The following is an 11,701-nucleotide window of genomic DNA, read 5'->3' as shown; positions in this document are numbered from 1 at the left end:
TAACACTCCTAATCTTCCCCCCTCCCCTCTTCTCCTTCCAACCATTGTTACTGCTACTTAGTTTCCATAGTAACCACACATGGTTACAGAACTAGAGTTAAACAACAGCGCTCCCCCTTTCATTGCCCTCTGCCACTAGTGGTGAAGACGGTTTTGCTTCATTTGGTGATTCTCTCCTATATTTTAATTGTTGGTTTTATGTTTTTGTACCTGTATTTTAGCTGTGTAGCCCACAAACAAGTATAGCCACCTTCAAGAGGGGTTTAGATAAAATATGGAGCAGAGGTCCATCAATGGCTATTAGCCACAGTGTATGTGTGTATATAAAAATTTTGGCCACTGTGTGACACAGAGTGTTGGACTGGATGGGCCGTTGGCGTGATCCAACGTGGCTTCTCTTATGTTCTTACGTTCTTATGAGGTAAAAGAAATGCTCTTTCCTACTTGTTTTAGGGCTGAGAAACCGAAACCTCGCACTCCCCTCTTCCGGACACACAGGCGACAAGCCAGCGGCAAGAGAAGGGGGCTGGGCGGATAGCTAAGCAAAGATAGACGAGGGGGAGGGCGAGTGACCTGCGGGAAACGAAACAGCGTATAAAGCTAGCGGAGTTGGCGAGAAAGCGAAAGTTGGCTTGCAGGCGGCAGCTACTCATCCGGCAGAGAACTGGTCCTTCCTTCGGGCAGCGGCGGCTACAAGTTCGGAACTGGGTTGGGGTGAGTCGCTCGCGCTCTTTAGAATACGCATTAATGCAACCAATCAATTAGTTGCGCTGCCTCGTGTTCTCAGGGTGGTCCGTTCAAGCCTTTTGGAACAGGGCTGCGGGGGAAGTTACGAGCCTGAGCTCTTGCGGGATCGTTGTCGCGGGTGGTCTCTGTTTTTGATGTCGCCATTTGCTGAAGTTTTTGCATGTAACCCTGTTGTAGCTGGGCAGGGGACGGGTTATTTTTCCGATTTGTGGTAATCGGATGGAGACAGGGCAAGTCTAGTATTGATATTATAACACGGAGTATTTGCTAGGGAGGGAGTACGCAACGTAGTGTGATTTGCTTGCGGGCTGCACAGCTCTCCGATTTGGAAACCAGGACCTTTGCCTTCGCTAGCTGATGGGTGTGGCATCGATTTGTGACGCTATATTTCTCGTTTGTACAGTATTGTTATCTGCCTCCCCCCGGGCGATGAAATTAGTTAATGAGTTCAATTATGCGGTGATGGTTTGTTTTTAGCCTTCGCTTGTCCCCTGATCTGGTTTTGCTTCGGTGATTAGGCAGAATTGCAAGTGACGTTGTAGCACAGATGCCGGCAATTGCTAGTCGGGGCCTTTGCTTTAACAAAAAAACCCCAGTTTTTTGCGCATTCTTGCCCAAGCCGTTCGGCTGGGAGAAATATATGCGCTTGTGAGGAAATACGTTTTCTGCCGTGGTATTCTTATTTCTTTATCGTAGGAGAGCAGGCAGGGTTGTGTATGTAGCGACGGAGGGTAGATTCTGGGGATTCATGCAAATACTATGCCTTGCACAAAGTGGTTTCGATATAGGAAACCTATTGAAAAATATAACCTCGAAGAATTCTGGGATTTGTAGTGTGGGAAACTCTTGTTTTGCAGTGCTTTCTTATTGGCCGAGGACATTTACCGGTCGTAGGTGGGCTCGAGAGACAGGCGTGTAGCAATGAACAATGATCACCCGTTATTTGCATAGTGGTTGCTGATTGGACTCTTACCCGGCTGGTCCCTCCAGGGAGAGAAAACATGGTGGTCAGGCTTCAGCACACTCTTACCTTTTCTAGGAGCCTGTTGCTTAGGGTTGAGGAGGCCTGGAGGTTGTGGAGAAGAAGCAACTACTTTGTAGACAGCGAAGGGAATTTTATATGCCTCTTCCTTGTGTCCGGGCGATCTCTGTGCTGTGCTGGCAGATTGGTTTTTGTTACTTCAGTATCCCAGTTTAAAATTTTGCCTAGTATAGTTAAGAATAGCAACTGAGGGTTTTGCTCTTGTGGCTTGGGTTGTTAACCCTTGCTTGCTTGTTTGTGACCTGATAGTCTCCTGCACCTTGTAACAGCCATATGGCAAGCAGAAATTCAGGATGACAATACCTCTCTGCTGGGAAAGTGGCATCCAGTGAACATCTATGCAGCAGAAAGTATAGGGTGGGGGGGAGTACTGGCTAAGTGGTAGAACATCAGCTTTGCATACAGAAGGCCCCAGGTTCAATCCCTGGTGGCATCTGTAACTGCACAGTATAGGTAGGAGATGATACGAAAGACCTCTACATGAGACCCTGGACAGCTGTTGATAGTGAGACACAGTATTGCCCTTGATCAGTGATTGATGTGACATTGTAAGGCAACAACATTGTGGGGTGGGATGGACGTTCTTTGAATGGCACAACTTGAGGACTGCAGAGGAAAATAGGATTCATCTGGATGTCTAGCCGATCCATTGCAGAGTGTGCAAGCTCTGAGATAATTCCCTCTATCAGGATGGGGCTCAGTATAGCTCCAAACCCCACCCCAACAAAGCTCCAGTGCCTGGACTCAACCCCACTTACTCAGGCATGGAGAGGAGATATTCCAAGAAGCCTCTTTGGCCAAAGTTATCACCCAGACAAGGAAGGGGAAGCCTATCTCCTTCCCAAACCAATGACACCTAACTCCAAGGACAGCCTGATGGGAAGGAAGGTGGGTGAATTCCCCAACAGTTCACAGCAAACTGGAAGAGCAACAAGAGTCTCTGACTCCACTCCCTCCTCAGGTGAAGCTCATGCCAGGAAGAGCCAGACCCATTGAAAGAAGGTGGAAGCATAGGCAGGTGTCCTGGCTTTCTGTTAATAAAGAGCAACCAGTTAAGGGTCAAAGTCATGGGAAGCAAGGGATATTAAGGGGCAGGAAGGGGAAGGGTATAAAAGGAAGTTCCTGAAAACAGTCCAGGGAGGAAGAGAAGCTGGTGAGTCTTACTGTGTAGAAGGTTTGTCTTGCTGCAAGGAGGCAGCCAAGGATGGATTAAAACCTCCTCCCCTCTTTATTCTGAGGTCTGGGTGACTTCCCAACATTGTTTACCACTATGGTGGAATAGGGGAATGTGGACTGTTATAGAAGGCAATCCCAATTTCCAGAGCAGTGCTTAGTGAATTCTCACCAGTTGTATACAGAATTCTTGTAGTATTTATTGTATTGCAGTGGAGCACAAACGGAGGCGCAAAACCATGCTTAGGTGATATCAGATCCTGTCATGATCCTAGGCCTAGTGTGGCCTGTAGGCTTCCAGGAAGCCTGTATTAGAGGAGCAATCAAGGCTACATCTCCCAGGGTCCCTTCTGTCCCTCTAATTGGGTGGACATCAGTTTTGGAGAGAAAAACTTGCCCAATGGAGAATAGAGGGGTGGCACATGGAGGAAAGGATAAGAGGCCTAGCTAGAGAGGGGGAAGTGTTCTCTTTGGAAAGGCTGAGCTGGAGAGAGGCTGCAGCAGGAGAGTTTCCTCATCCAAAGAGGGGGTGAGTGAGTTGGAAGCAGAAAAAGAGAAGGTTTAGCTAGTAGCATCAGGGCTTTTGTTTTCTTTGTACCACTTTTACTGTATTTCCCTTTCACTATTGCACTGTTAAAACCCACTTGTTTGTTCTTGAGCACTTACAATAAACTTATTGTTATACTCTGAGACTCCTCACATCTCTTTGGTCAAGGATAAAAGATATTTGCAAGGAAAGACACAGGGATTGGGTGGGTACTCTGAGCCCTCTCAGACAGGCCTGTACCAGAGTGGTGGCAGCCTTGAGAAGGCCGTCCCTGATCCCCTGCTTGTGACAGGTCCTCCCAGGGGATCCAGCCCTTGGCAATGCCTGTCTGTGTCTTTCTTTGTTACTTTTCCCAAAATCCTTTGCTAAGATCTCTGTAAATTGTTTTCTCCCAAATATACTTCAAACATCTCATGAAAAAGTTGTTGCTTTTTAAGTATCAATCTTTTTCAATTAATCCTTCTGGAAAACTACTAGCTATGCACAAAATAAGGGCAGCAACAGGGACACCAGTGAGCTGGGAAGAGGCTTTAACATGTTTGGGGAGGTTCAGGAGTGGTAGCTGTATTGGTCTGAAGCTGTACAACGAAGTTTGAGTCCAGTGGCACCTTTAAGACCACCAAAGTTGTATTCAAGGTGCAAGCTTTTGTGTGCTCACACCCTTCTTCAGATACATTGAAATGGAAGTTATCAAACCATACGTATAAATAGAGGATGAGCAGCAAATTAGCATACAACCTAATAAAGGTGCTCAACATAGCTTAGTTTATGTTTACCATTTGTTTGGGTTTAATTCGGGGGGTGGGGCACATAGTGACGGAAATAAATATGTCAAAATGGGAGACTGATCTTTAATTGGGGAAATCTGAGAGTAATTAAGCAAGACCCTGCCATTACACTCCATCTGTCTCCTCCCAGCCATATGTTTGGGAAATGGAATTGCTAAGAGCTTGAACCAGGAGCCATCTTTCTTGTTTTGCTTTAGTTTATTGTAAATAATCTTGGAGTTTAACTGATCAAAAAGCAAAGTATAAATGTTTTAACTTAAAATTGTAACTACTTTGTTTAAATAGGTGTGTTTATCTTTGAGTGAGGGGGTTTCCTGGGGCTTTTCTGTAGTATGTTTGATATATATATATATAGTGCCTGTATTCTTCTGCATTGATGAACGTACCACGTTTATTTATTCTCCCTAACAGTATGTGAAATGATAAAAGGTTACTAAATATAGCTTCCTGGGTTTTCAGTTTCTTTTTCCAGAGAGACACATAGGCATGTCATATGATTAATTTTCTGCCCATTTTTTTGTGTTGTCTTTCAACAGGCCTGGAGAACCTTCACCCTGGGGCGGCGGAAGCAGAAGAAGGGCATTAAATGCCCAAAATGCAGCTACAACTCTCAAAATGTGTCTCACAAGTATTGCGGTAATTGTGGAGAAAGATTGGTTCATTCTGCCAATGTGCAAAGTAAGAAAATATGCAGAGGAATCCTAATCTGTAAAATCATTTCATGCAATGTAGCTGCATCCTATTAGTCATGATTGTCATGGGAAAATTTCAGAAGTATATTAATGAATTCGTCTGGGGCCACTGTTGTGTCTTAAGTTACCATTACTTCACGACCACAAGAAGTTCTTGTTGGTATGGTTGATGTCTTAATTACTGTATTTCTATAATGTCTACACAGGAAGTAGACACAATCAAAATGGAGAGCCACCATGGTGCACTGGTTAAGAGTGGGAGTCTCTAATCTGGAGAATTTATTCCCCACTCCTCCACCAGAAGCCTGCTGGGTGACCTTGGGCCAGTCACAGTTCTCAGAACTCTCTCAGCCTCTCCTGCCTCACAAGGTGTCTGTTGTTGGGAGGGGAGGGGGAGATGATTGTAAGCTGTTTTGAGACCGTGGCAGTCCCTTTCAACTCTATGATTCTTTAGGGTAGAGAAAAGTGGGGTATGAGCACCAACTCTTCTTCTGTTCTGTTAATCAGTAAAGCCATTCTTTTAAGGCTTTCCTTGCTTTGTCTGTCTACCAATAGTTTATCTATTTTTAGCTCTGTTGCTCCATTTTAAACCCCTCCCCCATTTTCATCTTCTCTTTATGGTAAATAAAAGTAGTGCTTAAGGCACTGCTAAACTCACTAGGCCCCCTTCCTCACAGAAACCTCATTAAATAAACACACCCCACCCCTTTTTCCTTTCAGCAGTTTTTTCACCAGCTGGGCAGGTTCTGCATAATACCCCTAACATCTGTTGGGCTCCTCTAAATTCTTAGTCTACTTCCTCCCCCCACCCCAAACAGCTTCCAGTCCAAAGTGAGTAAGTCCGCAGCAGGTGAGAATCTGTGACTAATAAAAAATGCAAATTGTTTGTGCCTTCTCTACTCTTCAGTTTGAGACACTGAATAATTTTACTGCTGCTGCTCTGTCTTCCTATCTTGTGGTCTAGACTGGAGATTTGTGGCTTGACAAAACAAACAAGAATACTGCTGTTGATAAACCAGCTACTAGAAACCCTATTACATGGTCATGTACATTTATCTTCGCAATTTGTTTTAATAGCAGATAATCTGCTATCTTGAAGTGAGGCGTAGGATCTATAATCTGAGGCATTTATGCTCTAAGCACCTGTTACAAGATGTATCTGATCCTACATTGTACATGCATATTGTATTTTACTTCTAACATTCATATCCTACTACATAGTTAATCTGTGCTCATGAGGGGGCTTCTAGACCAGAGTGTTGAACTCGTTTCTTATGAGGGTTGGATCTGACATAAATGCCACTTTGTCAGGCCACATGTGTCATAAAAAAGTAATGCTTGGTTCTGGAGAATGTAAACTTTATAAAGGACACAGGCAAACCCAAGAAACAATATTTTTTACTCAAAATAGAAACATGTATAAAACATTAACACTCTTACAGTATTGATAACTGTTACCTCTTGTTCTGAATTATTGCATCAGAATCTGGAATAAATGTCTGCGCTGTAGCAGTCTTGAGTATATTGTTCAGGTGTGTGTATCTGAAAGCTGAGAACATACTTTTGATGTATTGACATTCATTACAGAAAATAACTGTTCACAGACCTACATTGACAGAAATGTAGAAGCAAGGGCCTTGGGAGTAATTCAGATCCAAAAACTGGTAATATTTGCTAATGCCAACTTCAGAAAGCTTATCCTTCAGTACAGTATCACACTGCTCCCACTTGCCAGTCACCTCCCATGTGCTTCAGGTCTTCTATAGTCCCACCCAATTGAATCTTCTTCCACTAAAATGTTATTATCCACCCTATGCAAAAAAAGATTGACTTGGGTTCTCCCCTCCCCCCCCCCCCAAGTTCGATTTACAGAGCTAATAGCCATTTAGCCTCTCCCACTCTGCTGAAGGAATGCCATGAGATATTTCCCTTACCATCATTCATGTAATAAAATCCATATCCATCTGTGAAGATGATGATAATGTTGAAGCTTAGGTTGGCATCCCCCTCCCATCTCCCACCTGCCATTAGGTAATGGAAATCACCCCTCCCCTGTGGCTGTTCCCTTAACCCCCTCACCCTTAACAATGCATGCCTGAATGGTTGAAAAGCTGCTGATTCAAGTACATTAACTGGCAGATTGGCATCTTTTGAGTCCATGGTATTTTTCAATTTTGATGACTTCTCTGATCTTATAGATTAATGAAAGTCTTTATTTCAGGTGCAGAGAGTAGAGATCCAAAAATGACTTCAGTGGAAGAGATGGAAACTGGGGGAGAGCTGAAGGTTGAAAGCATCCCCCCTTTGAAACCTGATGGTGGTGACCACCCCCCCACTGAATTGGTACAGAAGGAACTGCAAGATTCTCTGCCAGAATGCACTGGGGATCAGGATTGGGTTTCACCAAAGAAGGTGAGTATACTTCAGGTACAGGTTGCTCACTGTGGTTCAAGTGATCTTTCTCATTCCCTTAGTTAAGAGAGTAGGAATGACTGATGACCCTCTTCTGGTGACTGGCATTGTGGCAGTACTAGCTGTGCTTGCTGACAGCGTTTGTAGTAACCTGTTTTGCTTTCTGCTGTGGTTCTCTCTGAAAGCAAGGCTATTTTCAGCAGGCAGTAGTGAGCATTGCAGTTTGCTATGAGTTAGATGATAACCCTCCTTCCAGAAAAAGGAGATGGGAGAAACCAGGCCTGTATGAGGGCTGCAGCTGTAGTTTTTCCTGCATGTGATATATTGGGGGGGAGGGGTGGGCTCCCTCTTGGGTATCCTGCCCCCCCCCGGGAAAGTGTATGCGCAATACATAGCCTCTCCTTCCCGGTGTAGTGAACGCCGCGTGGTCACTGTCTGGCTATGCCTGGCAGATGGTCACTGCAATGGCCTCTCCTGCATTACTGCATCCGTGGCAACACCTTCCCGCTGGTCCCCCCCGTTTCTCACAGAGTTTGCCACGTCATGGTGCGACCGAATGTCCGGCGGTATAACCGGATGGGCAGGCTGGGCTCACCAACTTCGCCAGCCAAGAGAAGGAAAACTCTAACATCAAACCCGGGCAGATAGAGCTCGTTAATGTAACACCTACCACCTGGAGGACTCGCTTACTGGGCCATGGCAGATGACCCCAAGGTGAAAGGGTGGAGCCAGTACCGCACACACTGTGCTTCACCTAAAAATTCCTCTGTGCAGGCCTGAAGGGCATATCCACATCCACAACCCACAATACACCAAGTCCTGCAACGATGGGCAAGGGGCGAAACGGCAGGTGGAAGATGCCACTGGAAGCCGCAATCCCGATCCTGCATGTAGGCGGTTCAGGGTATTGTTCGCCTGATGCTGACCCGGAGACGAAAGCATCTTTCGGCAGCACCCTGAACGACCAAGCAGCCTTATCTAGGGACAGCACTGCTTGCTCCACACGGAGAGGGGCCTAGAAAAGGTGGCCTAAACAAAGCTCGTCTCCCCCACCCCAGTTGGTTAGCCGCGGCCAACGGGCATCCTTACTTGCGGTCAAAAAATAACAACAAAGAAAAGGCATGCACCTGCCTCACAAAGTGTGCAAAGACTTAAGCTTGCGTGTTGGAACATCAGAACCATGCTTGACACAGTAGACAGTGGTCGCCCTGAACGACGCTCTGCTCTAGTTGCCCACGAACTTCTCAGGTTGAATATTGACATAGCAGCTCTCAGTGAGGTCCGTTTCCCTGAGGAAGGTAGTCTTCAAGAACATGGTGCTGGCTATACCCTCTACTGGTTGAGAAAGTCAAAGGCTGAGAGCTGCCTTTCTGGCGTTGGCTTCATGGTCAGGAACTCCATTGCCTCCAAACTCGAAAACCTGCCAACAGGTCACTCAGATCGCATCATGTCCATGCGCCTCCCACTTCAAAACAAGCAACATGCAACACTCTTCAGTGTGTATGCCCCAACCCTTCAAGCAGATCCTGCAGAAAAGAACAAGTTCTGTGCTGATTTACGCAACCTCGTACGGGAGACCCCTACAGAGGACAAGGTGATCATCCTTGGCGACTTCAATGCCAGAGTAGGTAAAGACTCGGAAGCCTGGAAAGGAGTACTTGGCAAACATGGCATTGGCAACTGCAATGATAACGGGCGCCTCCTGCTAGAATTCTGCACGGAGCACCAGCTCACCATCACCAACACTATCTTTCAGCAGAAGAACAGCCTGAAAACAACCTGGATGCACCCACGGTCCAAGCACTGGCACCTTATCGACTACATTCTGGTGCGCCAGAGGGACCTTCGAGATGTCTTACACACCCGAGTAATGCCCAGTGCGGAATGTCATACGGATCATCGTCTTGTACGCTGCAATCTCCGTCTTCACTTTAAACCCACACCCAGGAGAGGAGGTATCCCTCGGAGGAAGCTTCAGGTTGGCAGCCTTCAGTCAGCCGAAGTTAAAGCTGCCTTCCAGGCAAAACTCCAGTCAAGAATTGAGGACCCCAGTTGCCCCACAGACCCTTCTCCAGAAGCATTCTGGGAACACCTAAAAACTACCATCCTGTCGATCTCTGAAGAAGTCCTCGGGTTCTCCACAAGGAAAAACAAGGACTGGTTTGACGAGAACAATCAAGAGATCCAAGAATTACTAGCGAAAAAGAGATCTGCCTACCAAGCACATCTTGCTCAGCCCTCCTGTCCCGGGAAAAAAGCAATCTTTCGCGCTGCATGTAGCAACCTCCAGCGCAAGCTTCGAGACATTCAGAACGAGTGGTGGACCAAGCTTGCAGAGAGAACCCAGCTGTGTGCAGACACTGGTGATTTAAGAGGGTTCTACGAAGCCCTGAAGGCAGTATATGGCCCATCATATCAGGCTCAGAGTCCCTTGCGTAGTGCAGATGGCCAAGTGCTCCTCACAGACAAGGCATCCATACTGAACCGGTGGTCGGAGTATTTTCAGGCTCTCTTCAGTGCCAACCGCGTAGTTCAAGATTCAGCAATCCACCTCACCCCACTTCAACCAGTGAAAACAGAGTTGGATGAGATCCCCACCCTAGAAGAGACTGTTAAAGCCATCAAGCAACTGAAAAGTGGCAAGGCAGCGGGAGTTGATGGAATCCCACCAGAGATCTGGAAGCATGGGGGCACAGTAGTACATAGCACACTTCACAAAGTACTTGTCACCTGCTGGGAACAAGGCAAACTACCACAGGACTTTCGCGATGCAATCATCATCACTCTACACAAGAACAAAGGAGAAAAGTCAGACTGCTCCAACTACCGGGGGATAACCCTGCTCTCCATCGCAGGCAAAATCCTTGCCAGAATACTCCTGAACAGACTGGTGCCCACCATTGCAGAAGAACTCCTCCCAGAGAGCCAGTGCGGCTTCAGAGCTAACAGGAGCACCACCGACATGATATAAATAAAAAAATTATTTATTTATTTATTTATTATTTATTTTATTTGTTCTCAGGCAGCTCCAAGAGAAATGCAGGGAACAGAACAAGTGTCTATATGTGACTTTTGTCGACCTTACCAAAGCTTTCGATACCGTTAGCAGGAAAGGCCTGTGGCAAATCTTGGAACGTTTAGGATGTCCCCCAAGGTTCCTCAGCATGATCATCCAGCTACATGAAGACCAGCGAGGCCAAGTCAGACACTGCAACTACCTCTCAGAGCCCTTCCCAATAGGCACAGGTGTAAAGCAAGGCTGTGTTCTCGCGCCAACTCTCTTTACGATCTTCTTTAGCATGATGCTTCAAAGAGCCGCAGTAGATCTAGATGATGACATCCGCTATCGCACTGATGGCAGCCTGTTCAACCTGAGGCGACTAAAGGCTCACTCCAAGACAATGGAAAAACTCATCCGAGAGCTACTATTTGCTGATGATGCTGCACTCGTCTCCCACTTGGTATCAGCTCTGCAGCATATGACTTCCTGCTTTGCAGAGGCTGCCAAGCTATTCGGCCTAGAAGTTAGTCTGAAGAAGACAGAAGTTCTCCACCAGCCTGCACCCCAGGAAGATTATCGCCCTCCCTGCATCACTGTGGGTGAATCAGTTCTGAAGACAGTCCCAGCAGTTCAGCTACCTGGGGTGCATCATCTCCTCAGATGCCAAGATCGACAAGGAGATTGACAACAGGCTGGCAAAAGCAAATCGTGCATTTGGCCGACTGCACAAAAGAGTGTGGAGCAACAAGCATCTGAAAAAAGGCACAAAGATCAATGTTTACAAAGCGGTTGTGATGACAACCCTCATCTACGGCTCCGATCGTGGGTTTTATACCGTCATCACCTGCGACTCCTTGAGCGCTTTCATCAGCTCTGCCTTCGCACCATTCTCAACATCCACTGGAGTGACTTTGTGACCAACACTGAAGTTCTCAAGAGGGCGGAGGTTACAAGCATCGAAGCACTGCTGTTGAAGACGCAGCTACGCTGGGCAGGGCATATTTCTAGGATGGAAAACCACCGCCTTCCCAAGATTGCTCTGTATGGTGAACTTTCCACCGGCCATCGAAATAGAGGGGCACCAAAGAAGAGGTACAAGGACTCCTTGAAGAAATCCCTTGGCACCTGTCACATCAACCATGACCAGTGGTCTGACCTAGCCTCAGATCGCAAAGCATGGAGGCACACCATCCACCAGGCTGTCTCTTCCTTTGAGAACGCACGCATAGCTGGTCTTGAGGACAAAAGGAGATTGAGGAAGAATCGCACTGCTACAGCACCAACCCCAAATCAGACTTT

The 11,701-nt window shown here is 46.6% G+C and overlaps 1 protein-coding gene across 1 annotated transcript in view; it reads left to right on the top strand.

Annotated features, from left to right (window-relative positions):
* The first annotated feature begins 451 nt into the window (after nucleotides 1-451).
* Nucleotides 452-11,701, top strand: part of LOC132581012 (E3 ubiquitin-protein ligase RNF213-like) — a 187,598-nt gene continuing 176,348 nt past the window's right edge. The window contains exons 1-3 of the mRNA XM_060252031.1: nucleotides 452-714; nucleotides 4,834-4,975; nucleotides 7,211-7,401. Coding sequence (XP_060108014.1) covers nucleotides 7,234-7,401 — 168 coding nt within the window. The 5' untranslated portion in view covers nucleotides 452-714; nucleotides 4,834-4,975; nucleotides 7,211-7,233. The remainder of the gene's footprint in view (nucleotides 715-4,833; nucleotides 4,976-7,210; nucleotides 7,402-11,701) is intronic.

The sequence above is a fragment of the Heteronotia binoei genome, chromosome 13 (assembly GCF_032191835.1).
Source record: "Heteronotia binoei isolate CCM8104 ecotype False Entrance Well chromosome 13, APGP_CSIRO_Hbin_v1, whole genome shotgun sequence".
Taxonomy (NCBI): domain Eukaryota; kingdom Metazoa; phylum Chordata; class Lepidosauria; order Squamata; family Gekkonidae; genus Heteronotia; species Heteronotia binoei.
Note: the sequence above shows the minus strand (reverse complement) of the source record. Positions and strands in the feature narration are given on the sequence as shown.